The sequence below is a fragment of the Thermobia domestica genome, chromosome 15 (assembly GCF_964235325.1).
Source record: "Thermobia domestica chromosome 15, izTheDome1.hap1.1, whole genome shotgun sequence".
NCBI lineage: Eukaryota > Metazoa > Arthropoda > Insecta > Zygentoma > Lepismatidae > Thermobia > Thermobia domestica.
In genome coordinates this window covers 128,546,095-128,571,608 of record NC_137468.1, presented here as the reverse complement: position 1 = coordinate 128,571,608, position 25,514 = coordinate 128,546,095, and the positions used below count along the sequence as shown (strand labels likewise).

Here is a 25,514-nt window from a genome sequence, read left to right as displayed (position 1 = left end):
GGATATTGGAGCAAAAATAAATTTGTCGAGGAGATTGTTGTATTTCCTTTCCTTTTGTACCTTTCTACATCTAGCAACTTCTCCAGCATTCATAACAGTCAATGGGAGGCTTGAATGGGCAAATGTGTCCGAACATGTAAAATCCCAAACTAGTGATTTGCCTCTCATCCAAGGTATTAATGTCATGCCGTCAGGTCGTTTACCATCAGAACGACAACAGCCTGACGGTTCACGAATGGAAGGAATTCCTGCCGTTGTGAGGGCTCGCAAAATGATGTCATTAACAGATGAATGTCTGGTGTTCCTGCCTATGCTTTTCATGCATGAGAAGCCATGCAGGCCGCGTTGGGTAACTTGATCCTCGCAAGTTGGACAGCGATGTGGCTCACAAACATCTGAACCTAGTCTTAAGGCTACTGCGATTCGGAAGTTTTCATTAGACATGTGAAGACCTAATTGGGGGGAAGGTAACGCATTTAACCATGCCCCAGCATGGGGGGATGCAGCAAGAAGCCTAGCTTTATCCTCTGGAACAGTCATCATCATAGGTATTCTGCCTTTATTGGCAGGTCACTTGCCGCAGCTGAGAAGCTTCCATGCTCCACGGTCCTCCGCTAAACTTTTCGTCTTCGCGTATGATCTTTCTGTTTTAATATCATCCATTAATTGTAGTCTCCTTCGCCCCCTCCCTCTCTTTCCCGCCACCATATCCTCTAGGACGTCCCTCATGATACAATCTCTTCTTAGGCAATGTCCCAACCAGTTTCTCTTCCTCTTCCTAATAATATCTAAAAGTGTTCTTTTCTCACCCACCATTTCTAACACTCTCTCATTCGTTTTCCGCTCGGCCCAACTAACTCTTTCCATTCTTTCGAAGGCTTCCAGTCGATTTTCGTCACCCTTACGCAATGTCCACGTTTCCGCCCCATACAGCACAACACTCCACACGAAGCATTTTATGAGTCTTTTTCTCAACTCTTTGTTCAAGGTCCCACAAAACAGACTTTTCTTTCTTTTAAAGGCTTCTTTCGCCATTCCTATCCTTGCTTTTATTTCACGTTCGCATTTCATGTCATTACTAAGAACACTACCCAGGTATCGAAAACTATTCACTTGTTCTATTTTCTCCCCTCCTACTTTTATATTTGACACAGACCCCTTTGTTCCAATCACCGTGGCTTTTGTCTTTCTAACATTTATTTTCATCCCATATTCTTCAAAGCCTCTTCTCATTTTTTCTAACATTTTCTGGAACAGTAACGGATTGTAAAAGAAGTTCATGAAAATGTGCTGCTATTGGTGTGTACCAAGATGCTTGAAAACCTCTTTTGCTGATTTCTGGAAGGTCTGTATCTGTTATATTTATCCATTTACTTGAGCCTTCTTGAACTATTTCATCTGGGTCCAGGTGGTAACCTTGTGGAAGGAGAGCCTCAATTAAACAAAGAGATCCGTGGTAGGACGCTAAAAAGGTAGGAATCGCCATATCAACGGTTCGTCGAATACCAAGACCTCCTAATCTAACACGTAATCATCCAAGAGTCATCACTCAAGGAGCAGTTCAAAATTGACTCCAGACCCATTCTAAGGATAAGATCATATTTTTCCAGTAGTGGAGTCTCATTCCAAGATGGAAAGCATCTTAAGAAGTAGTTTAAACGAGGGATCGATAAAGAGGCACGTAGAAGAAAGAAAGCTGCATGGACAGAAATCGAGGCGAGACGAGACAAAAAATATTCTAACTTCGATATTTTGCTTAACAGGAGATTGGTAAATGCTTCCTTTGTGAGAGCGGCGCCTCAACCTGGTTAGTTAGAAGACGTATTCCTGGGGCAGCGTCGTCAATTTTTTTAAATAATAGGTCGAACTTGGCTTCATCTGACCCAAGAAATCCAACTTCACACTTTGAAAAATTCAAATGTAGACCGAGTGCATTATATTTTCCATTAAATTATATTTTCCAGTTTTTGCTAATATTTCCTAACGAATTATTTTTTTTTATTAATGGCTTCAAAATTTTTGGAAATTTTACCGATCTCGATAAAATTTTCAACATAGATGAGGTTCAGGATGTGTTTTATTATTTCACTTTGATGGTGCAACTTTTGGGAAGAGGAGAGGGGGAAAAATGACAGATATTCGTATCGAATCGATAGTTTTCGGGGTCGCTGAGATGAACAGTGACATTTCCGGCCGTTTAAATCTAAATTCAGTCCCATTAGTACTCTAAGGGATAATGGTGACATGTAAAGGTAATTGAAAATTACCGATATTAATGTCGAATTCATAGTTTTCGGGCTCCATAAGTTCATTGGTGACACTTTTGGTTCCCTTTGTACCCAAAATGAAACATATTCTCTCCGTGGGAAGAACGGGTATTCTGCTAGTTTGTAATAATAACGAACGGAAGTTTCAGATACTCAACCCTTTAATATATTTCTCGCTGCTCAAATTTACTCACTTGTGCGGTATATGTGTTTATATGTAAATAAGATCATCTCTCTTTTTGAGTTATTCGAAAAATATACAAAGAATAAAGAGGAATTTTACCAGAAATCAGAAAAATAAAAAGTAGAATTAACACTTGTTGCTTTAGTTATTTTTCCGTTAGCGAAATACATTGTATATGCAGTAAGACGTCGATAATCCGAACGTCAGAAATCCGAACTCGGTCCCTAGAAGATTTTTACATTTTGTCTTAATATAACGCTATTGGTAAACAAACAATAGTGTATCTGTTCACGTTGTGTGAAGTCAGGGATTTTACAAAAGTTCATTCGTACGTAATTGTTTGTCATACATATTTTTATTTTCTGTTAGGCCTGTAAGTTTTAAGTGTGACTTACAAGATCAGTGTAATTTAGTGTGCGAGGAGGTTCTTCAGATACATTAAATGTAAGTAGCCTTTCGTACGGTATTGTAATTATTGTATGTACTGAATAACCACTGTATCGATAAAAGAACATACCGTACAGTATATGTAAGCCTAAATCGCATTTTCTTGGTCATTTTCGAAAATCCGAAATACCTGTGGTCCCAATTAGTTCGGATTTTCGACTTCCTGCTGTATATGCTGCAGACATGTTACAGCAAGTAAGATGACTAGCATCAGGCCAAGAAATAGTTTTTAAACTATATTTTCCTGTTTTTGCCAATATCTCCGGACAAATGATTTTTCTAATAGATTCAAAATTTCCGGAAATTTTATATAGAACAAGGAAGACATCTCTATAAAATGCATGTTTAATTTAACATATTAAATAAAATGATTCTGGCCCCGTTATTTTAACACTTCCCTGCCATCAAAGGGAAACTTCATAAGATTGCTCGAGATAATTTTAATGCGTCTATACTAATTAAGCTAACTAGGATTATATTTTAGTTTCTTTTGTAGCCATAACTCCGTTCTATCACGGTGCTATCTTTGAAGTGTTTAGATGATTTGTGCACAAAATTTCCCTATTCTAATACAAGAAACATAACTTCTCAATTATCTTAAGTCTAAACTAGTAAATAGAAAATAGTTTTAATTTTGAAAGCATAATATAATACAATATTCGAAAATTTCAATTTTACGCAAATTTTCCGTTTTTTTCCAAGTTCGGGAAAACTGTAAAAATCTGTTTTTTACCCAAAATTTCCGGTTTTTTTCAGGCCTTCACAACACTAGTCTGAACACACAGTGCACCGAATACTCCTAACAATGGACCTCCACAGCCGACGACTCATTCATGTGCGAATATTAACACCACGATATCGGCAACTACGACTGAAATGAACGCGTGACCATCGCCACTGGACCTTGGCATAGTGGCATAGCGTTGCATTGTCTGATGAATCCCGATAACATCTTCATCATGACGATGGGAGGGTGCGAATCCGTCGTATTCCAAGGGAACAGCTCCTTGACACCTGTTCTGCGGGACGGAGACAAGCTGGCTGCGGCTTATTTATTATCTGGGGAACATTCACGTGAGCATCCATGTGTCTAATGGAGCTCGAGCAAGGCACCATGACGGCCGAGGCGTATCGCACACTGCTTGCAGACTACGCACACCCCTTCATGACGACCATGTTTCCCAACAATAATAGCATTTTACGACAAGATAATGCACCATGTCACAAGGCAAAGAGTGTGATGGAGTGGTTCAAGGAGCGCAGAAGCGACTTCCAAGTGATTTGCTGGCCCCCCAACTCGCCGGATCTGAACCCAATCGAACACGTCTAGGATGTGATTGAACGTAACGTTAGGGCGCATCGCCCCCTCCCCGGAATTCACAGGAATTAGGTGACTTGTGTGTCCATATGTGGTGTCAACTCTCTCCAGCAACCTACCAAGGATCATTGCGTGCATGCCAAGACGTGTCACCGTTGTTATCCGTGCCAAAGGTCGACATACTGACAATTATGTAAGTAGTCATAATGGTCTAGCTGATGTGTGCGTGTATTTTAACTCGTATATTTTGTCTCGACTCGAATTCGAGTCGAGTCGAGACACGAGTCGAGACATAAACATATTTTCGAGTCGAGACAGAAACATATTGTCGAGTCGAGACAACATTTTCTTGAGACGAGTCAAGACAGGCTTAAATGTCGACTCGACTCGACTCGTGCGCATCCCTAGTCACACTGCATTTGAACATCAAAAATACGTTCGGGTGGTGTTTGAAACCTCTAGTCGGAAGTCACCATATACAGCTACAGTCCAGGAGTACCGAACAGTCTGCGAAGACTAGAGAACAGAACTGATTATGTAGAATACAGAAGCAACGAAATTGAATATCTCGAAAATCGTGAGAATTCATAATCGTGAAGGATAATGTGATCTTCAATCAGATTCAGCACCGCCTTGAACTGTCGGAACAATAGCACATCAAATGGCTGAATGTAAGGTGTGCAACCAGGATGGATAGTCTTGAGTGTATACACACCATGTTTTGTGGTCAAATAACATCGATGTGAGTCCTGTCATGATATGTCCCGAGCGAATCAACCAGAAGAAGAGAGTCCTCCGTCGCAAATGGAAAGTAGAAATCTTGCGTCAGGATTTGTTTCGTGATTAGGCCGGACTTCGAGTCAACTTGAACTAGATTTTGCGGTTTCAGCATGTGTTGCACTACTCGCACTCCAAACTGACCTATAGGTTCCTGATAAATTACCAGCATCTTTGGAAACACATATCCACTTGCCGACGCAACGGCTTGGATGGAGTAAGAATGAGTTATCACATGATCACTCCGCACCGAACTTCTTATCGACTTCTCTTCCTTGAAATGCAGAGTTCGCGATGAGTGAAGTTCCTTCCGTATACCACTTTGATCGGTATTACAAATCTGTATACGTTCCATGGTGTTCATTAAGGACATTACCTCCTGGGAAAACGCTTCACATATTTCATGCACGTCACCATTTTTATTCCAGGCTTTAGTGGTTATTGACCTTGAGCCAAAAAGGTGTCTCTGTTTAAACCTTGCAACCGAGCCATGGATAGATCCAGTGAATCATGTCAATTCTATTTCTCGGGCTTTTTCCAAACCCGAAGCACGAATATCCTGTCCTGAACATTAGCTCCTAGAATAGTTCTCGCTAACCTGAATTTTTCTGCTACATAATTGTCAAGTAGTGCAATTTTGAGTGCTGGCCTGCCTCCCCTCTCTCTACCACGTGACGTAACTATCGTAGATGATGTATGTCTTGCACCATGCGATATCGTTTCTGCACTGTATTGAAGCTTAATCGTTTAGTTTTCCCACAACCCTGGAATGCAATTATCCGCTATGCTTTTTCAAAAGATATATCAACCCACTTCTTTCTCTTCGGTGGGCTTGGCAGATAAGCAGACGTCTGGCTTCCAGCACTTCGTAACAACTCTTCGTCGCTATCAGGTTCTGGATCATTTATACGTCCTTCACAATCAGACAAGTCTTCTTCTGCGTATTCACATTCCTCAATATAGTCTTGTATTTTCGTTATGTATATTATTACAATTGGCTGCCACTGTTTCATCTATCACATTGATTATGAATGCAGGTGCATTTCTCTCCTTTATTGTAATTTCTGTGGATCTTCTCTTGTGTTTGTAATGGCTAACAATAATGCTCACTATATTTGCATGATTCATTATCACACGATTGCGTTAATAGCGAGAATAACGTGACGCACTACGAAGCCGGTAACACCACACACAGACGGATTAACAGCCGTCGTTGATGCAACACAAACGAGAATTACTATTATACTGAGTTCCTTGCTCTTATGCGTTCATTTCTCTCTGGTTCCCCTAGATGTCGCCTTGGACGCTTCGTCCGGTGACCTTCAGTACAGCGCGGCGAGTGTCCACCAAAACATACACTGTACATACCTATATTAGATAGAGAAACACTGCTTACGAAGAATACAGTTACTAACGTCACGATATCATGTTCCGTATGATCCACCGTGAGCGTAATATTGCATCTTCGTAGCTAACAGTGTAATTGACAATGACACTTAATTTATACATGTTTGTAATCAGCACCCCAAACATATTCATGCAAACCAAAACTCCACTGCAATTGCGATCGCTGACTCCCTTGTAAGTAAAAAAAAAAAGAAAAAAAAAGAAAAAAAGAAAAGAAAAAAAGAAAAAGAAAAAAAACTTTTCAAGCACAAATAGTGATGTTCTAAAAAAAAAATAGTTTTCTTACTCTTCAATGTGACCGATAGGTGTTTGTATTTTGTGCAGGTAATTGTGCATCATCTGCTTACGTATATCCTTTCTAAGGTCACTGTAGCATCTCTTTCTATAGATTTTAGAAAACTTTTCCATAATTTGAACTTTTGACCTTGAGAGTGAACCTAGATGGCTGATTCGGTTATTGGATCTCGGTATTGACCTAAGGCACCTATAAACCAAATTTGAGCCCCCTAGCTGTTTTAGGTAAAAAGCTATTTTGTTTATAGAGAAACGTATTTCACCCCATTTGCGAAATTGTATAGCTTGTACCTCGCCATAATATGCATGCACATCGAAATTAACTCAAAATATGCACTTATATGCACCAACAAATGTGTCTCAAACGAATCCTTGCAAGTCCGTCCAAGAAAAAAAAACATTTTCCATACGTTTCTGCATCATGTTATTATAAATATGCATTTTGCATATAAATCCAGGCTATAATGATTACAGTGTAAGGTACCAACGTCAGACTACGTATGCTAATATTTCGACTACTTACGGGCACATATGTCCACTTAATTGTTTGTACCTTCGTTTTTACATGTGTACTATAAGATATTACTATATCCACATTTTTTGTTCTGTAAAATTGTCATCTCAACACATATTGCATGTAAAAGATCTTGGTGTTTCCAACATTGGCCGAGGTCTACTAGTATTCCTATTTATATTTCTTTTTACTATGAATCGTGTAACACTAAAACAGTGTTTGAGATCTAAGTCTTGGGTGAATAGAGTTCCCCACAAGACTTGAGAAATTCCTCATTTTTTCTCGAATTTGAAAACGTACTTCTCGTTTTGTGGGAAACACTAAGGATGAGTGAAAATGAGGGTGAGGGCGAGTGAGGACTAGAAGAAATACCCAAATCGGGACTTGAGTACTATTCAGACCTTTATTTTACGTATATCATAACTCCATCTTGTATAAAGTTACTGAAATGAAGTTTAATTGCGTAATTTCACAAATTTCACTTGAGAGTATCAAATAAATTAATCAAAATATATGAAACAACATTCATCATTAACATAGGAAAAAAATAATATGGGATCATGAGTATCCCTCCAGCTGCTATTATTCTCGTTTCATTATTAAACTGGGAATAAAATACGACGTTGTTACAATTAGTTGAATAATATAATCATAATGCTAATTCAAAAATAGAAATTGTCCCAAGTCTACAGGAAATAATATAATACCTGATACGACATGAAAGAAAAAAACACAGTGAATACACGCGAAAATGTGAGAATGCGTATGTATGGCGACGTAATAATTAAATTTCAAATCATTTCATGTAGCAAGCTATAAATGTATCATCAATATTCGATAAGTATGCAAGGGACTGTTCGGACATTACAAGTGTTTACTATACATCATACATAAATAAGCACAGTGTCCACTCACTTGTCCAGATTCTGTAACTAATATCTAAACAAATTGTCTGTGTCTACATCACATATAAATAATTACACTTTTCTAAAACTAGAATTATCCCGATCCTAAGAGTAATATATTGTTCTGTCTGGAACCTTGAAAAGTCATAAACTTCACCTGTATATAAGGGAACAACTTTTATATTCTAGTAATAAGTCCGTATTCAAAACCGTATGAAATATATTTGAACAAAGTCCAATATTATCCTGATTTTGAAACTAATATTCGTGTTGAAAGAAGTGCAAATTGGATGGTTATCTAAGTATCCGAGAATCATACGCTAATGACTGGCTGTGTCCGTGATTTGAAAATGCGACAAAGTAGATGGACAATGGCTGACGAATAAACTGTGACTATACATGAAATACAATTGTCCTATTAGCTAAGCTATAGAAGTCCGGATTCTAAAACTCGTAAGGTATGTCTGCGTCCGTGTTCTGAAAAGGGAACAATAAAAGATAGACATACTGACTGATGTGTAAAAGACACCCAATATAAGTACATGTTTAAGTGTCCACATTCTAAAAGTTGTGCTCAGAGACATTGTCCGTGTCCTGAAACTTGGTAACAGTAAAGCTATGGACAACACAATCCTGTAAAAGCAAATGCAAATGTTCAATATACATTCAATGTATAGTACTAATATGGACATGGTGTGTTCAGTGTCCGTATCCGCGGGTCCAGAATTAGAAGACATGAGCGGAGAAGATAACACAAAACATGTTGATGTTCTACAGACAAACTTTTCTGGTATTTGGAGTCTAGGCCACGAAAACCTTATATACATACGCTTAAGAAAAGATCATAAACGGATTATTATCCTATTAGCATCAATTCGTAAAATCTCTGTATAATATGTATGTATGTCTTAAATTAGAATACTCTAATGTTATATGGCAACCTTCCACACACTTCTTCTTGTTCACCTCAACCATAGGTTGGTGGGCAAAATGGAAATTTTAAAACTTTTCTCTCTCTTGGGAGAGCTCTTTTATACTTTGATAAAATCTCTTCTTCGTAAATGCATCAAGATATTCTATCCTTGGTTTTCCTCTTCCTGGTTTGCCTTCTACCTTTGTCCTCTATCAGCACGGTGATCCAATCGAAGTGTCGAATAAGGTGGCCAAGCATGCTGTTTCTTCTTTTCCTATTACCTTCATGATCTGTCGTCCTTCATTGCTTCTTTAGTAAGTTTTCATTTCTTTTCCTTTAGGTCCATGATATGAATACCTCTTCGCTCTTCGCCAACACCACATTTCAAATGCTTCCAGCTTGGATATTTAGCTTTTCTCAATGTCCACGTCTCTGATCCATAAAGCACCACTCATTTTCGAACGTCCAACGACACATTTCTTGATGTTAGCAGTCCTCTTGTCCTATAGAATGTTTGTTTAGCCTGTGCTATTCTAGAACTCACGTCTTTTTCACTTCTTCCGTACGAAGATATTAGACTTCCTAAATAGCAGTGGCGGCTGGTACTATATGTTGCATGGTTGTGCAACCGGATATTTTTTTTAATACTAAAAATATTTTTAAGTGTTAAAGTAGTGTATCAGTAAAAAATAAACCTTTGCTCTTGAGCGCAAAACAGTATTGATGCATTTCTGAAAAAAAGTCAATTAAAAAAACGGAAAGAAAGAGAGAGATTTACCTTTCCGGTGGCAGCGAACGTTGCCACTGGAAGCAGTAACATTGAGCATATGGCAGCGAGCTCCTATCTCTTAACATGGGGAAGTGGATTTATTCTTGCAACGCTCCTATCTTCCCGTATTGGTCCCTTGCGGTTGCAATTTCTGCCACAACTGGTCAGCTTCTGTAATAGTTACGAATTCCTCCGCTTAGCAGCGCTTGACTCAATTGATAGGGTGAGGAAGATACAGATGCGTGGAAGAAAGAAGTTATTCTCAAAACATAAACTCGCAAAGAACAAATATAAGTCTGGTGGTAGCAGGGACGGATCCAGGCTGAAAGTTTGGGGGGGCGGTCGTTTGAAGTCAATAGATTTTATTTAACATTTATAATACATAGGTGAAAATTCTTGGGATAAGATTTATTTTTTAAAAAATCCTATTCTGGGGAGGGGGGCGTCAATCGAGTCTTAAAGAAGAAAATGTCTTACTACTGGTCTAATTTCTAGCTCTGTGTCTTTCGTGCACATGATTCCGTGTTCGATTTCCGGCGGAGAGCATAAATTAATATCAAATCATTCACTTCCAATACTCATCTGTCTTCTTTAGCCTAATTTGCTGGAATGTTAAATTATTTTTTTTTTTTTTTCATTTTCAAAGGAAAACATCTTAGATTTCATGCTTCTTTACAGACAAAAAATACGTGGTTCCTGAAAATGGACTTTTTGTTCCGTATATTTATACAAAGAAATGTTAACAAAATGCATATTGTCGGAGGAGAGAGGTGTTTCTGGACCCCAAAGAAAATAAAGCGGAAAATAATTACGGTAGCGATGCTTTCTATTCAGAGAAACTTGGCGAGCAGCATTTCAGATTTCAATAAGGTAATAGAAAAATTTGAAGCCCGAAAGATCGAAGAAAGACCTTCCATTCTGAAATAATGCATAGTTTATATAATTAAATAATTTTGTTTAACTGCGTGCATGCAATTTTCTTGCCTTTTTTTCTGCTTTTCGGATTAACGCCATCATTCGTGGCTTACAGCACACACTATATATTCGATTTATCTCGTGTTCAATAACATGAGTGTAGAGGTTTCGTATATAAATAGTGTATAAACATACATTGATAGTGGTTGTTTGAAAAAAAAGGAAATAGCTTATATATTAAATTAATATTAGAGAAATAATTTAATCAATAATATACAAATAGAACTTAAAAGACTTTCCTCTTCATATTTCCTGAATATTTCTTGGATAAGACTCAAGAATGCTGGGGGATGGGAACACTTGCGCGTACCTACATACCTTTGATATTACAACATTGCAACCGGTGCTTGTACAGACTACGAGTCGCTACTGCTAAATAGGGGAACGTCTTAACTCCTTCGATTTTTTTCCATCTAACCATATGTTTGCTCCTTTCTGTCCTGTTCTTGTGCACTTTATCACTTTGATTTTCTTCTTATTTATCTTCATTTTGCATGTTTATTCCAGTTGGTCGCTCAAGTTTGAAAGTGCTTCCTGCAAGTCCTTTTCGTTCTAAGCTATCAGTGCTACGCCATCATCAAACCTTGTCGTGCTGAAAACCTGGCCATTTACTTTGACGTCTTTCTTCTTTTTATCAAAGAATTCTTTCATAGCCTCTTCTGTATAGACATTAAAGAGGAGAGGTGAAGTGAACATCCTTGCCTTACTCCCTTACTTTTGCTTCTTTCCCATCTCTCCCTATAACAGCTGCCTGGTTCCTGTAAAGTTGGAATATTATTCTTCTGTCTCTGTAATCCACTTTCAGATTCTTCAACGCTCTGAACATAATATTCCAATCCACGTTGTCAAAAGCTTTTTCTATATCTACAAATGCTATCGCAATTGGTTTGTTTATCCTGATGTGCTGTTCCATGATCAACCGTAGACTTAGTATTGCTTCCCTTGTTCCCTTTTTTCCCTGAATCCAAACTGATTCTCCGATAGACGTTCTTCGATTTTACCTTCTATGCGTTGTGCGATAATTTTGCACAGTATTTTTGATGCACGAGAAAGGAAACTTAACGTTCTGTGTTCTTCGCATTTCCGTGCGTCTTTTCTTTTCGGGATAGGGACCAATATGCTTTTCTCGGAATCTCTTGGTATTTTCCTCGATATATACATTTCATTAATAAAACTGAATAGTTTCTTCTTTGCTGCTATTCCGAGATTCTTAATCACTTCTGTTGGTATTTGGTCTATTTCTTGGGTTTTACCATGCTACATTTTCTTCAAAGCATTGTCAAATTCGCACTGTAAAATTGACGGTTCTAATTCATTGTCATCCACGACTTTCTTCGTCTCTATCTCTTTTTCCTTCATTCTGTCTCCTTTGTAGAGTTCTTCAATGTATTCCTTCCATCTTCTTGTTATCTACTCCTCTTCTATTAGCGCTGTCCCATCCTTGTCTACGATAATGTCTGTGCGTTTCTTTTTCTCACCTAACTGTTTTCTAAAATTTCTATATGCCGTTTTTGTATTGCCTTTGGCCATATTTTTCTCAATTTCCTTGCACAAGTTGTTTATCCAGTTTTCTCTGGCCTTCTTTACTTCTCTATTGATGTGATTTCTGAACCTTCTGTATTCTTCTTCTTTGTTTATTATTTTGAACTGTCTTCTTTTCTCCATCATTTCCAATATTTCTGCTGTTATTCATGGTTTATATTGGGTTTTCGTTTCTCTTCCATATGTGCTCGTCGGTTGCTTTTGTTATCCCTGCTTTCATGGCTTCCCATTTTGAGTTGATGTCATCTCCCGCTAAAGCCACCTTAGATGTCTCTTTCTCTGTTGCAGTTGCATATTCCTTTTCGTGTTTTCATATCTTCTTACCTTGATTGTGTTCCATCTTGTGTTCCATCTTGGTGCTACCGTTTTTCCTTCTTTAGTCGGAGTTCGCTCTTCATTCAAACTAAATTATGGTCTGTGTCAACGTCTGCACCTGGGTAAATCTTACTGTTCTTCACTTGATTGCTAAATGTTTGTCGGACCAGTATATACTCTTTGTTACAGTTAGATTATGCCTTTTGCAGAACTCAACTAGTTGTGCGCCTCTCGCATTCCTTTCTCCTAGGCCGAAACTCCCAGTTACATTCTCTTCTTTGCCTTCGCCGACTACTGCGTTCTAGTTACCCATGATGATTAAATCGTCCTGGTCTTGAACTTTCATCAATACTTCTTCTATTTGCTCATAGGTTTCTTCTACTTCCTCATCTGTGTAACTTGATGCAGGCATATATACTTGGATTATCGTCATATTCCTCGGTTCTGATGCTATCTTCAACATTACTATCCTTTCATTGTATTTCCAGCTGCCTATAACTTTCTGTACTATCTTCTTAATGAACACGAAACCGACTCCGGCTGTAAGGTTTTCAGCTCCTGAGTAAATCATTCTGAAGTCCTCGCTCCACATGTCTTCTCAATCAGGCCACCTAACTTCGCTGATCCCCAAGATATCTATCTTCATGCGTTCCATTTCTTTCTCCAGGTTTTCCAATTTACCTCACTGTAACAGCGATTGCAAATTCCAGATTCCCATTCTGCAGGGGTTTCGTTTGATGACGACCGAGGAGGCCCTGCTTTGTTTCCCTCCACTGCTGGGGACGACCCTCTGTGAAACAGTAGTGTTGTATTCCCTAATATTACATTTTCTTGTCTTTCCACGTTGTTTTCTAGGGACTGAGAAAGGTGGTGGTGTCCCAAGTTCTTTCAGCTCGCAGTAAAACAGCCATAGAAGACATCCTGTCCCTGCCTGTTTTTGTCCACATCTGAACCTTACCGATGTCAATAATCTTCAGCCTCAGTGTGGTAATGGTAGAGCTGCTGCCCACTATCATAACCTTCCACACAAGTACCGATAAATATCGAATCAACATAACAAAAAGTTCTTAGACACTTCTCAGACATTGGTTAATCAAACAAAATTGTATTGGGAATTTGATATAAGAATATAGTGTAAAATTATTCAATTGTAAAGCTTATGACAAGACTATCTTCGTCTACAAATTACTATGCAATAAAATTAATTACGGAAATTTACTTAATCAGACAAGGTTTCAAAAGTATTTAGTAAAACAGTTCATCATAACAAAACATCATTTAATTTGTCAAGAAAAATTTAAATTTTTAACCATATTCGTGTAAGTCGTACAAGTCAGTACTGAAGTTCAATGTAACTTGAATGTGTGTAAACAATAATTTCATAGAATTGCAAACATGTCACTTCGAGGTTGCTTTGCTTTATTTTGATGTAGTACGTTGCGACTATTCCCTCCACTGCCGGGGAGGAAACACCGTAAACTATATTCAACACATGTTCGAATTTAATAAATAATTGTATAGTACTGGAAACTATGCATGCCCGTACTCTCCCTACAGATATGACTCTCCACTTAATGACTCTTACTTCCCCATTGCCAAGGTTTAGTTTCACTATTAAGCAGAGCCAGATTAAGGTTTGATGGAGCCCTAAGCCATTGAATACTCCGCCACTGCTATTAAGTGCCCCCTTTTTCTGTCAATATTCTGCAAAATAAAGTCACAGACTCTATCAACGGTCAAAGATGCTTCTCAGCACGAAAATAAGTTATAATTTTACAAGAAATATGAATCTTAAACCAACTACTTTTGAGTGGAAAAGTAAACTAATAAAATATTATTCATCAATAATAATACGTAACCCCTGCGAGTAGGTAACAAAACTCGCGCATTTAAGGGTGCAGACTACTAAATATTTTTCAAAACCTAACAATTTTTTTTGCCTGTTTTTCGTAAGTGAAAAGAGATAATGAAAGGTAGCTTACCAAAATAATAGATAATTTTATTCTACACCTAAAAATACGAATTGGAAGAATAATCAGTGCAGCCATCCATAGAAATGGCAGTGTGGCCAAAATTTGAATTACCCAAAAATCTTGGTTAAATCAGAGACTAGAAAAATAAACTGAACGGTAATTGTTGACTTATCATGATATCTGTGTTCCTTGTTAACTACTTTTTAAATAATAATTGTATTTATTTTGCAATAACTTACATAAGTGAAATAAAAGCAAGGATAGGAATGGCGAAAGAAGCCTTTAAAAGAAAGAAAAGTCTGTTTTGTGGGACCTTGAACAAAGAGTTGAGAAAAAGACTCATAAAATGCTTCGTGTGGAGTGTTGTGCTATATGGGGCGGAAACGTGGACATTGCGTAAGGGTGACGAAAATCGACTGGAAGCCTTCGAAACGTGGGTGTGGAGAAGAATGGAAAGAATTGGTTGGGTAGAGCGGAAAACGAATGAGAGAGTGTTAGAAATGGTGGGTGAGAAAAGAACACTTTTAGATATTATTAGGAAGAGGAAGAGAAACTGGTTGGGACATTGCCTAAGAAGAGATTGTATCATGAGGGACGTCCTAGAGGGTATGGTGGCGGGAAAGAGAGGGAGGGGGCGAAAGAGACTACAATTAATGGATGATATTAAAACAGAAAGATCATACGCGAAGACGAAAATATTAGCGGAGGATCGTGGAGCATGGAAGCTTCTCAGCTGCGGCAAGTGACCTGCCAATAAAGGCAGAATACCTATGATGATGATGATGACATAAGTTTTTACAAAATAAATAAGTTAATACAAAATAAATACGAATAATATTTAGAAAGTAGTTAACAAAGAACACAAATATCATGATAAGTCATCAATTACCGTTGAGTTTATTTTTCTAGACTCTGACTTAACCAAGATTTTTGGGTAATCCAAATTTTGGCCACACTGTTATTTCTATGGATGGTTACACTGATTATTCTTCCAATTCGTATTTTCAGGTGTAGAATAACGTTATCTGTTATTGTGGTAAGTTACCTTTTATTATCTCTTTTCACTTACGAAAAACAGGCAAAAGAAAAATTGTTAGCTTTTGAAAAATATTTAGTAGTCTGCCCCCTTAAGCAATACAGTAATAATATAAGTAAGACAAATTAAGTAATTCTTAATGGAAACATTTCTATTTACATAGTTATCAATGTATCTCTTTCTTTTTTAGCTGACCCAAGTAACTGGAAAATAAGCAGAGAAGAAGCAATTAAACATGGCGGTGGAGAAGGAGGTTTCTTTCCCTTTGGAATCACAGGAGTAATTTCGGCCTCTGCCAAATGTTTCTTTGCATTCGTTGGTTTTGACTGCGTTGCTACTACAGGTAACAATGAGAAATTTGAATACCCGTCAACTCCAAAAAATGAAAGTGTAAAGGAGATAGCTTCACAAGGGTTTGTTTTCATCCGATTTTCTTCAAACTTGGGACGTATACAGAGGTTGTTCAGTCTACATTTGGCAAATTTCGACTTACCTAAAAATTTAGAAGAATCCATGGCGCCAGGCCCGTAAGTGCTCGATGTGTTTCCCTTGGTTCCTAACAATAGCCCGACAGCGTAATTTCCACTGCAATAGGCTCCTCTGAAGAACTCTGAGAGGAATCTTGTCCCATTCGATTTGCACAGCTTTCCAAAGTCCTCCCACAGTTGTCACACGACGTTTTCCCATAGCCCGCTTCAGCAATCGAAACCCACAATAGTCCATAGGACTTGCATCTGGAGATTTAACAGGTACCTCATTGGAAGATATCATCTGTATACCACTTGCCTCCTCCATCTCCCTGTAGAATGCGGGGGACGATCGTGAGGTATGTGATGAGGCCTTGTCCATGGAATGCGCACCAGATTGGCGTCATTTCCGTACATAGTTGGAATCTCATGCTCGTAGATCGGCCGCATGATCTGCTCGTGAAAATACTGCGAATTTATTTTGCAGTTCTTCGCCACCCTACGAATCTTCAGTTTACCTCGGTAACAGTAGCCAGTAACGACCATGAACCCTATTGGGAAGGATTCTTTACAGATACCGACCCACCTTCTGAAGTTCTTGACGCCTTCCTCTCGGTACATGATGGCTCTCGGTTTGCCGCAGTCAGAAAGGTAAATACATGCTTCATCGAGCATTACGACGTACATCCACATTTGTTTTGCCATATGCCGTTCGTACAGCTTCCGGGCGTTACACTTTCGTTCCTTTTGGTGGCCATCCGTGAGAAGATGGCCACGAGCTTTCATGACTTTTTCCAGCTTGAGTTGATGGTGTAACGTCCGGCTCACAGTCCCCAAAGACACATCAAAACGATTAGCCAGACACCTTTTGTGTTGGCGGAGTTTCTTACATTGCCATTTTGTGAAGTTTTCTCTGCATGGTGGAGGTGGCCTTGGTGCATTCCCGCTTCCTAGGCAACTTCGTTGGTGATCCAAATGGTGGAGCTTCGTTGCTCTTGTACTTTTTAATAACATTTTTATTCCACTTAAACTGATGTTGCAACCATTCTTCTTGCACTGTTTTCTAATTACAGAAACACTAAAGTGGGCGTTATAAAGAGCCGCAACATAGAATTCCCAAAACGGCTTACTTTGGGAGGCATTTTGGTCACAGTGCGGAAACCCACACACTTGAAAACACATTTAACACAACACTCAAAACAATGGTCCTGTTTTGTGCGTTATTGTTGTCCGCGCGAGAAAACAACTACTTTCCCAGGAAGCCACTGCACAACACTGCAGGACGCCACGAGCCAGGTCGGGTAAGTCCATTCTGCCCTGTAGGGGAAAGGAGCGAAATCGGCCAAACGTAGGCTGAACAACCTCTGTATGATAGACCGAAAATAAATTGACACGTATTTTTTTTATTTCTTTCGGACAGTAGTTAAGTGGGGTTCCAGAAAAAGGCCCCCTTCATTGAAAGAACACATTTAAGAAATGAAACTCTGCCGTTGGATAGACGACTTCAAAGTAGGAAATACGCGTTTTGTAGTTTTTGTGAGGAAAGTGTTTCAGGAGGCAATAGCCCTCTTCGAAATGGAAAAGGACCCTACACAGCCCTCACGGCAATTGGATTCTGGGGAAATTGCTTGAAACCGTCATATGTGTTAGATATTGTGTTCCGAAGAAGAAGTCTCAATGGGCACAATCACAAATTATTGGCCATTTGGCCACTACAGAGCCACTTTTTCGAAAAAAGCCGAAGATAACGATATTTTGGATTTCCGTAAAATTACTGAAACCGTGATATGTTGTAGATATTGTGATCCTGAGTAAAGTCACAATTTCCACAACCTGACAATTTCCACAACAAAGTCACTTATTGTTTGGCCACTATAGAGCCACTTTTTAAAAAAAACAATTGAAGGTAACGGTATTCTGGATTTCGGTGGAATTGCTTGAAACCGTGATATACCCGTGTATAGTAGATATTGTAATCCTGAGAAAAGAATCTCAACAGGCAATCTCACCAATCAATGTCCGTTTGGCCACTAGAGAGACACTTTGTGTAAAAGAGCAAATGACAACTGTACTCTGGATTTCTGTGGGATTGCTTGAAACCGTGATATGTTTAGATATTGTGATCTTGAGAAGAAGTCTCAATGGGCACAACCACAAATTACTGACCATTTGGCAACTACAAGGCCACATCTCTTAAAACAGCAGAAGGTAAATATATTCTGGAATTTTTGGCGGAAATGTATGAAACCTGGGAAGTCCTATCCCACAACCCGGAACAGGGGTGAGGAGAGTAGGGGCAAACATAATTTAAGCATAAACAACATTCCGATGTTCATCTTGCGGAACAAAGGAAGACCCTGGAAAGCTCAGCCAATTTTTCTCAGTACTTCAACATCTACAACATATCAGTTTCATTCCTTTACACCGAAATCCAAAATATCATTATACCCGGTTGTTTTCGAAAATCTGAACGTGTAGTAGCCAAATGGTCAATAATTGATAGTTGTGTCCATTAAGACATTTTCTAACGATGAGAAGATCTACAACATATCACAGTTTTGATCACTCGTACCGAAATCAGAACACCATTATCCTCGGCTGTTTTCAAGAAAGTAACCCTGTAGTGACCAAACGATTAGTGATTTGTGGTTGTTTCCATTGAGACTTTTTCTCAGGATGACAATATCTATAACATATCACGGCTTTTGTAATTTCGACCGAGATCCACAACATCAATATATTCGGTTGCTTAAAAAAATGGCCTCGTAGTGGCCAAACAGTCAGTGAATGGTAGTTGTGCCCATTAAGACTTTTCCTCAGAGTCACAATATCTACAACATAAAACGGTTTCAAGTAATTACACCGAAATCCACAATACCGTTACCTTCTGCTGTTTTCAAACATGTGCCCTATAGTGGCCAAACGATCTGTGATGGATTGTTGTACCTCTTGAGACTTTCTTTTTTTTTTTTTATCAGGATTACAATAACTACAACATACCACAGTTTCGGTCATTTTCATTGAAATCCAGAATATCATTATCTTCGGCTGCATTCAAAAAATTGGCCCTGTAGTGGCCAAACGGCCAGTGATTGTTGCTTATGCCCATTGAAACTTCTTCTCAGGAACACAATATCTAAAACATATTACGGTTTCAAGCAATTCCACTGAAATCCAATTGCCGAAAGGATTATGCGTTTTTTTTTTTTTTTTTGGCATTTCGAGGGGGTCCATTCCCCTAAATGCCTTTTCTCGCAAAACTGACAAAACACGCATTTTCTACTTTGAAGTCATGTTTGCGTAATCAGAGTTTCGTTTCTTTAGTGTTGCTCTTTTAATCAAGGGGACCCTTTTCTTAAAATAGGCCCTTTGCTCACCCCCTTAATGGATTTTCCGAAAGAAACAAAAAAAAATACGTGTCGATTTATTTTCGGTCTATTATATATGTACCAAGTTTGAAGAAAATCGGATGACGAGAAACCCTTGTGGAGCTATATTCTTTACACTTTCACTTTTCGAATTTAATGGGGTTTTGCCCCAAAGTCTTCAATTTCTCTTCATTACTTATGAGTAAAAATATGAAAAGGTCTGCCAATTGCAGTGTTCCATCGTTAGTGCTTTCTTGGGTATAAACTTTTTTCTCATAACGCCCAACTTGTTGAAGCACTAATGTTGCAAGTTGGTGCCCTAAGAAGCACTAACGAAGAAATAATGATTGCACTAGAAGAGATCATTAGTGGCTTTGAATTTAGCTGGAATTTGACGCAATGAAAGACATCCCATGTATTTCTTATGGAATTTTCTTGACATGTAATTGGACATATCTCCACTAATAGTGAAGCACTAATGGAACTATTAGCTTTCCCTAGAAGCACAAACGATGCACTAACAAATGGCATTAATTTTTCGTTAGTGCTTGAATGAGTTGAGTTGATGAGTTGATTTTAAGTTGTTAGTGCTTGAAGTCGCGATGCCGAGGTGTATTTACCCCCTACCATTTCTTTAGCTCTAGAGTCTACATTAATTAAGTACTAACGTTAGAGGTTGGTACACTAAGAAGCACTAATTATGCACTAACGATTGAATTAGAATAGATCATTAGTGGTTTTGAATTTGGCGGGAACTTAACGCAATGAAAAATTCTACATGTATTTCTTATGAGAGTTACGTGACATGTTTGCCCATATCTACAATAATAGTAAAGTACTAACGGAAGTGTAAATTATTCCAAGAAGCACTAACGACGCACTAATGAATAGCACTATTTTTTCGTTAATGCTTCAAGTGCGGGAGTCAGCGTGTACCTACCCCTACCATCGTTTTGGCTCTAGACCCTCACTAATGAAACACTAACGTTAGGGGTTGTTGCACTAAGAAGCATTAACAATGCACTAGCGAATGGCACTAATTTCTTCGTTAGTGCTTGAAGCAAGATCAACGTGAACTTGGTCCTCCAAAAGGTTTTTTACTTGTAGCACATATACTAATGAAAGGGGTTGGTGCACTAAGAAGCACTAACGATTGAGACTAATTTTATGGTTAGAGCGTCATGTAAGAGGGAGGCAAGTTCATAGACGTCTACTTCTTTGTTGTTTCAACAGTGTCGCTATTGTGCTTCTTCATAAATATAATGCAGACTGTCTACATCTGCCATTCACAAGCTCTTGCTTGCTTCATTAACTTTTCAGGCCGGTATTATGATCTGAGAAGTTTATTTTGTTGTATTGATTTCATAATTTCTCGTTTTTGTCAGTGTGTGTATGAAGTAAAATGGCAGCTCTCAGTTCAAAGAGAAGATTGCATAGTGAAGTTTACATCAGGTGTGTTTTTATATTCATTGAAAAAGATGGTATTCAACTACACAGAGTGTTATGTGCCATGCTGTTCTTAGTAATTATGCTCTCTGCACTGTCCAATTGGAAGACATTTGTCAATAGTACATCCAGCCCTCAAATACAAATCTAAAGATTTCGTTGTTGTGGAAAGCAACTCGCTGAAACACATAAAATTTTATTCCTGTGTAACCTTTTACGAGCAAAATGAGAAAATGGTGGAAGCATCATAAAAAAAATTCTCCTGTAATAGCCCACAGTGCAACAAATTGGAACTTTTTGTCTTGCTGGGAGATAAAATAAGACCTTCTTTACTAATTCACATACGCTAATTCCAAAAATGAAATCAGAAATGTTCCATCAGGTACCAATTTTCCTGGATAAGATATGTCACATATACCACTTAGCCTATATTGCATACAGTTAGAATTACATTCTGATTAATAAAGAAGGTAGCAACGTATCCGACACGTGAAAAAGACTCCATTGCAGTACAGAACGAACATGTACATGGATAAAGTACAGATCATGTATCACAATTCATTTGCTGTTACAAAACACTAAGAGAAAACGATATACTTACAAGCTTGAAACATTTTCTGGAAACTTCACGTTTGTGGGTGGATAGTGAAACTTCTTGTAGAGACCGCAGCAGTAACCTGCCGTAATCAATATTGTTTCTGTATTATTTTGTGTATTTTATGAACTCTATTAATCTGGAATAGATTACTTTCTCGCATACTTTGCTCAAAATAGGAAGTATCGAAATTGGTCTGTAACATGTATTTTTTTAAAGCGCCTTTGTGCACTGGTATTACCTTTGCGAGTTTTATTCCATCAGGGAATATTTCTCTTTCCCGAGTTCTATTAATTGTATGTTCTACAATGTGTGCTATTTCCTTACCAGAATCTCTGATAACTTTTGTGTTTATATTGTCATATCCTACTCCTGATTTGTTAGGTAAGGCCGAGCACACACGTTCCGGTATACCGGTGAGGTTTACCTGTACAGGTAAACCGGAGCGTGTGTGCCAACCGCTGCAGGCCAAATAGGACAGTCGTAGCGACCCGTGCAGGCGATCGGAGAAGAATCGAATTTCCATTCTTACTACCTGCCCAGGCGTGTAGACCTGAGGCCGTGCATACACGTTCCAGTATACCGGTGATGTTTACCTGTACAGGTAAACCGAAGCGTGTGTGCCAGTCGCTGCAAGCCAAACAGCACAGGCATAGCGACCTGTGCAGGCGACCGGAGTAGAATCCAAATTCAATTCTTACTACCTGCGCAGGCGTGTAGACCTGAGCGTGTGTGTGTCACGGGCAGTGATGTAATACTAAATTTTTGGTGGGTATACCTTGACCGTTTAAAAAAAATAATAGTGTACACCCAGTCCCATACACTAGTACTTTCGTAAATTTAAAGTGAGTATACGCTGCACTATAAAAATATTAGGTGGGTATACGGCGTATACTTCCGTATACGCCCCATTACATCCCTGGTCACGGGTAACATGCACAGGATCGACACTACGTAGGGCCCACACGGCGTAGGATCGAAACGGCATACGACCGAAACGACATAGGACCGAAACGGCGTACGACCGAAAAGGCGTAGGATCGACACTGCACAGAACCGAAACGGCGTAGGACTGAAAGCAGAACCTTCATACTAAAATAATAAAATAATAAAAAATACATTTCAGGAAAAGTCCCCTTGGAAGTTTGGCCATTGTTTTTCGGAGCCAAACTTACTGCTCTTAAAAAGAAATGTGGTGGAATTAGACCTATCGCAGTTGGTAATGTCTGGCGCAGAACATCAGCTAAAATTATATGCTTCAGAACACGGGAGCATTTTATGAACTTTTCGTCTCCCCACCAACTTGGTGTTTGTATTCCCAACGGAGCCGAAGCAGCTGTACACGCAACACGAGTTCATTTTTCCTCCATTCACAATGCTCCTAAAGCTATCTTAAAGCTGGATTTTCGCAACGCATTTAACGAGCTTCACCGGGATTCCATGCTCACTAAAGTGTTGAATGAATTTCCCTCAATCTATCCATATGTTTACCAATGTTATGCTCAACCCAGTGATCTATTCTTAGGTGAAGACACTATTTCATCCCAGAGAGGAGTACAACAAGGCGATCCCCTGGGCCCGCACTCTTTGCTATTACCATTCATTCCTTAGTGAAATCAATCAACACTGAATTAAACATCTGGTACTTGGATGATGGAACTATCTCTGATGAACGTGATGTAGTTCTTTCAACTCTAGCACATATAAATGAGAAGGCATCTGCACTTGGTCTACATTTGAATTTTTCAAAGTGTGAAGTTGGATTTCTTGGGTCAGATGAAGCCAAGTTCGACCTACTATTTAAAAAATTTGACGAAGCTGCCTCAGGAATACGTCTTCTAACTAACCAGGATGCTTGTCTTCTAGGCGCCGCTCTCACAAAGGAAGCATTTACCAATGTCCTGTTAAGCAAAATATCGAAATTAGAATATTTTTTGTCTCGTCTCGCTTCGATTTCTGTCCATGCAGCTTTCTTGCTTCTACGTGCCTCTTTATCGATCCCTCGTTTAAACTACTTCTTAAGATGCTTTCCATCTTGGAATGAGACTCCACTCCTGGAAAAATATGATCTTATCCTTAGAATGGGTCTGGAGTCAATTTTGAACTGCTCCTTGAGTGATGACTCTTGGATGCAAGCATCCTTACCTGTTGGATTAGGAGGTCTTGGTATTCGACGAACCGTTGATATGGCGATTCCTACCTTTTTAGCGTCCTACCACGGATCTCTTCGTTTAATCGAGGCTCTCCTTCCACAAGGTTACCACCTGGACCCTCCAGAAATCAGCAAAAGAGGTTTTCAAGCATCTTGGTACACACCAATAGCAGCACATTTTCATGAACTTCTTTTACAATCCGTTACTGTTCCAGAGGATAAAGCTAAACTTCTTGCTGCGTCATCCCCTCATGCTGGTGCATGGTTAAATGCGTTACCTTCCCCCCAATTAGGTCTTTACATGTCGAATGAAACCTTTCGAATCGCAGTAGCCTTAAGACTAGGTTCAGATGTTTGTGAGCCACATCGCTGTCCAGCTTGCGGGGATCAAGTTACCCAACGCGGCCTGCATGGCCTCTAATGCATGAAGAGCATAGGCAGGAACACCAGACATACATCTGTTAATGACATCATTTTGCAAGCCCTCACAACGGCAGGAATTCCTTCCATTCGTGAACCGTCAGGCTGTTGTCGTTCTGATGGTAAACGACCTGACGGCATGACATTAATACCTTGGATGAGAGGCAAATCACTAGTTTGGGATTTTACATGTTTGGACACATTTGCCCATTCAAGCCTCCCATTGACTGTTATGAATGCTGGAGAAGTTGCTAGACGTAGAGAGACAGAAAAAGAAAGGAAATACAACAATCTCCTCGACAAATTTATTTTTGCTCCAATATCCATCGAGACCAGTGGGGCATGGGGTTCTAGAAGCCTTGATTTTATCAGAGAGGGAGGCAGACGCATATCTATCGTTTCTGGACATGTTCGTTCAGCATCCTTTCTAATACAACGTATATCCATTGCGGTCCAACGAGGCAACGTTTCGTCAGTTCTTGGTACGTTGCCGCCTGGAAGGGAACTGGAGGAGATATTTTTTCTCTAGTAGAGTAAAGCAAGGAAAAGGCTGCACTTAATGTTCAGCGGGGCAGAAGTCCTTCAGTTAATGGGTAAAGGGACGCATAATTTTGTTTGATTAGATCATAATATAAATGCAGACTTTTTTCCATTACAAATTTTATACATAATAATGACAGTTTTACAATACAAGTATCTGCTTTAAGATGTTGATAATACAAAATTCCAATATTGAAATTATGATTTACAAGTATTAATCACAATAATAACAATAATAATAATTATTATTATTATTTTGTAATGATGAAAAATAAATAATAACTATTCTTGTTTTTTAAAAAAAACTTTACTGATATTCCCATTTCAAAAAATACATTATTTTATAATCACGCAATATTAAGTAACAATTATTTTCTTGAGAATATATAGCATTGTACCGTCATACGACTAGTGCTCTGAAACGGGTCGGGTCAGCTCGAATCGGGATACGGGTCTGGTCGGGTCAACTCGGGTCGGGTTGGGTCAGTCGGGTCAGCTCGGGTCAGGTTATCGGGTCGGGTTGTCGGATCAGTTCACTTTGGTCAACTGAGTTTAGGTTGAGCTTAAACTCGGCTGGAGTCTAAAGCTGCTGTTTTTCACTACCTGCCTAATTAAAAATAGCAATTTTCAATTGATTTTATAGAAGCCATAAATCTATTTTGAACACTTGCAGCTAGTGTTTTTATGGTAAATGCTTATTTTTGTACTTGTGTGTACTTTAATTTTTAAATGTGGAAGGTTGATTTTACCAATCGACTGTAATATTAATATCTACGCCAATATGGAGTCTGGATCTAGAACAAAACTAGAAGTTGTTTAAGCAAAGCCAAAAGAAAGATTGGATATGGACGACCAAGCCCAAGCAGGGCCGCAGTAGCTCAGTGGTAGAG

The 25,514-nt window shown here is 38.8% G+C and overlaps 1 protein-coding gene across 1 annotated transcript in view; it reads left to right on the top strand.

Annotated features, from left to right (window-relative positions):
* Positions 1 to 25,514, top strand: part of LOC145671226 (cationic amino acid transporter 2-like) — a 1,570,353-nt gene that overhangs the window by 604,732 nt on the left and 940,107 nt on the right. The window contains exon 6 of the mRNA XM_081740116.1: positions 15,827 to 15,979. Coding sequence (XP_081596242.1) covers positions 15,827 to 15,979 — 153 coding nt within the window. The remainder of the gene's footprint in view (positions 1 to 15,826; positions 15,980 to 25,514) is intronic.